The following is a 2,325-nucleotide window of genomic DNA, read 5'->3' on the forward strand; positions in this document are numbered from 1 at the left end:
CGCCGGACGATACACCGCGTGGTGCGGAATAAAATAACGTCCCGGGGACGTCGCGACGGACATATGACCTAGCGAAATGTATTCCGACATGAATTGGACATATAATGATTGTAATTGAGGGCTTGTAGCCAATTTACGTTCGAGTGCGTCAAAACGTCGCACCGCGAGTTCACGGGACCCGACAAAAGTATCAGCTGACGGCGGCGCACGAAAGGGCAACGGTACCGAAAAACGGCCGCACGGCAAGCGTATAGCCTGTTCGCAAAATAATCTTTCACAGCGCCCCTCATCTGTGAACGTCTCGGGCGCAGCCTCTGGCTCCTCAACCTGCCAAAACCGTTCCATTAACCCTTCAATGGAAACAGTCATAGTGACCGGCACCGATTGATATGGGTGAGCCTCTCGGTCGGACACTGGGCCAATTAAAATCCACCCAAAAACGGAACTAAACGCCGTAGGTAACGCTTTGTCCACCGAGAATTTTCGACCGTCCATTATTGACGCGTATACGTCGCCGCCTAATAATACGTCAATAGGTGAAGTGATATCGAATGACGGGTCGGCGAGCGCGAGATTAGAATACCTCTCTTTTATGCTCGAGTGTAGCGTTGTTCGAGGCAAGTCACTCGTTATGGCGGGCAACACCCACGCATTTATGGCAAGCACAGGTTCGGACGCAAACCGCGGCTGTACGTTACACTCAACGCGACCTTGGACATTTACTACGGGGACTCCGGATAAACCGCTAATTGGGGCTGTCCAACGGGAGCGCTTAAGGCCTAACCGATCGGCACACGCACTCGTAACGGCGCTTATCTGCGACGCACAATCTATCAGTGCGCGCATTGTTTGCCACGACCCGGAACGATCGCGCATATGCACTAACGCGGTACCTAAAATTATAGACGACGCCTGGTGTGGAGGGGGACGCGGCACGGACGCGCATAACGACGCCTCGGCAGCCGGTGGCTCGTCTCGATCATCGCGATCTCTTCCGGACGATATATTTTGATGAAGAAGCGAGTGGTGTTTACGCGTGCAGTTCTGACAACTCGATTTAACATTACACTTGGGAGCCCAGTGCCCGTCACTAAAACAATTAAAGCATAATTTTTTATCGCGCGTCCATCGAGTGCGCTCGTCGAGACCCCAATTTTTGAACCGCGAACACGATGTTAATGCGTGCGTACCCGCACAACATGGACACGTACTATTTGACTTGGACGCGACTAAAAACGTCAAGCGAGGCTTCCCAGCGTAATCTCCCCCCTTTCGGAACTGACCTGTCGACTTTGACGGCGCATTATTAGTACTACTTTTGTGGGATTCGCCCACAACTTCGAGAATGGCCACTCGGGCCCGGAGAAATTCTAATAATTGTCCTATCGACGGGTAGTCGACTGTACTAGTCGCTTCAAATAATTTGCGGGTAGAAACAGGTAGACGTCGAAACGCTATAGAAAATAAAATAAAAGACCCAGAGTCTGGTATTCTTAGCGCGTCTAATAATGAGATGGATTCACTGAACGTGCCTACAAACGTGTTCAAGTCGTTAAGCGACTCTTGTGTCATGGCCGACGATTGCAGTAGCTTGTCGACAAGTGCCGTTGCGACCAAACGCGGTCGATTAAACTTATCGGATAAGGTGTTCATTACTAACTCGTAATTGTCCGCCGACACCGGTATGCCTCGGACAGCGTCGGCTGCGGCACCTTTTAGACAACCTATCAGATAGTACATCTTATCGATGTTCGATAAATTGGATCGCGAATTAACAAGCGCGGAAAATCTGTCGCGGAAATTGGGCCACGATCGGTAATCACCATCGAACGTGGGTAGAGGTATATCAGGTAAGCGAGAGAGTGACTTAACCGGATCCTCGGGCGGTTTATGAACACTTGATATCCCCTCTCGGAGATAAGACAAGTCGACGGCGTCGGTACCTTTCGGGATTAACCGCTGGGCGATATTTTTAGCCGCGTTAATTAGTTGGCGTACCTCCGCTAACAAGTCGGGTGAATAATCGTCGAGCTTATCGGCTGCCGCTAAAAGGTCTAAAACGGAATCGTCATCCGTCCGAAATTGAAACCATAGCGAGTCTAAATCAGCCGCGTTTAACGCAAACTCTGAGGCTAAATCAGGCTCTGATAGTACGCGCAACGCCATAGCGTGTATGGCTCGAATCTGCGCTATAATGGCAGTACGCCTTACTATAGCACGCGCGATCAGGCGCGCCGTACGCTCAATGTCTTGCTCGTCAGTCATTACGAGCGAAGTGTAATTTAATATAACTATAATATATAAATCAAATACAAATAAAAATAA

The 2,325-nt window shown here is 49.9% G+C and overlaps 1 protein-coding gene across 1 annotated transcript; it reads right to left on the bottom strand.

The window, feature by feature from the left end:
• Positions 1–68: 68 nt before the first annotated feature.
• LOC111032836 lies at positions 69–2,265 on the bottom strand (the record flags this gene model as incomplete). Its single annotated transcript, XM_022313292.1, has 1 exon — positions 69–2,265. A coding segment is annotated over exon 1 (2,197 nt), but the record flags the coding sequence as incomplete, so codon positions are not given.
• Positions 2,266–2,325: the final 60 nt, after the last annotated feature.

This window comes from Myzus persicae, unplaced genomic scaffold, assembly GCF_001856785.1.
Source record: "Myzus persicae strain clone G006 unplaced genomic scaffold, MPER_G0061.0, whole genome shotgun sequence".
Lineage (NCBI taxonomy): Eukaryota > Metazoa > Arthropoda > Insecta > Hemiptera > Aphididae > Myzus > Myzus persicae.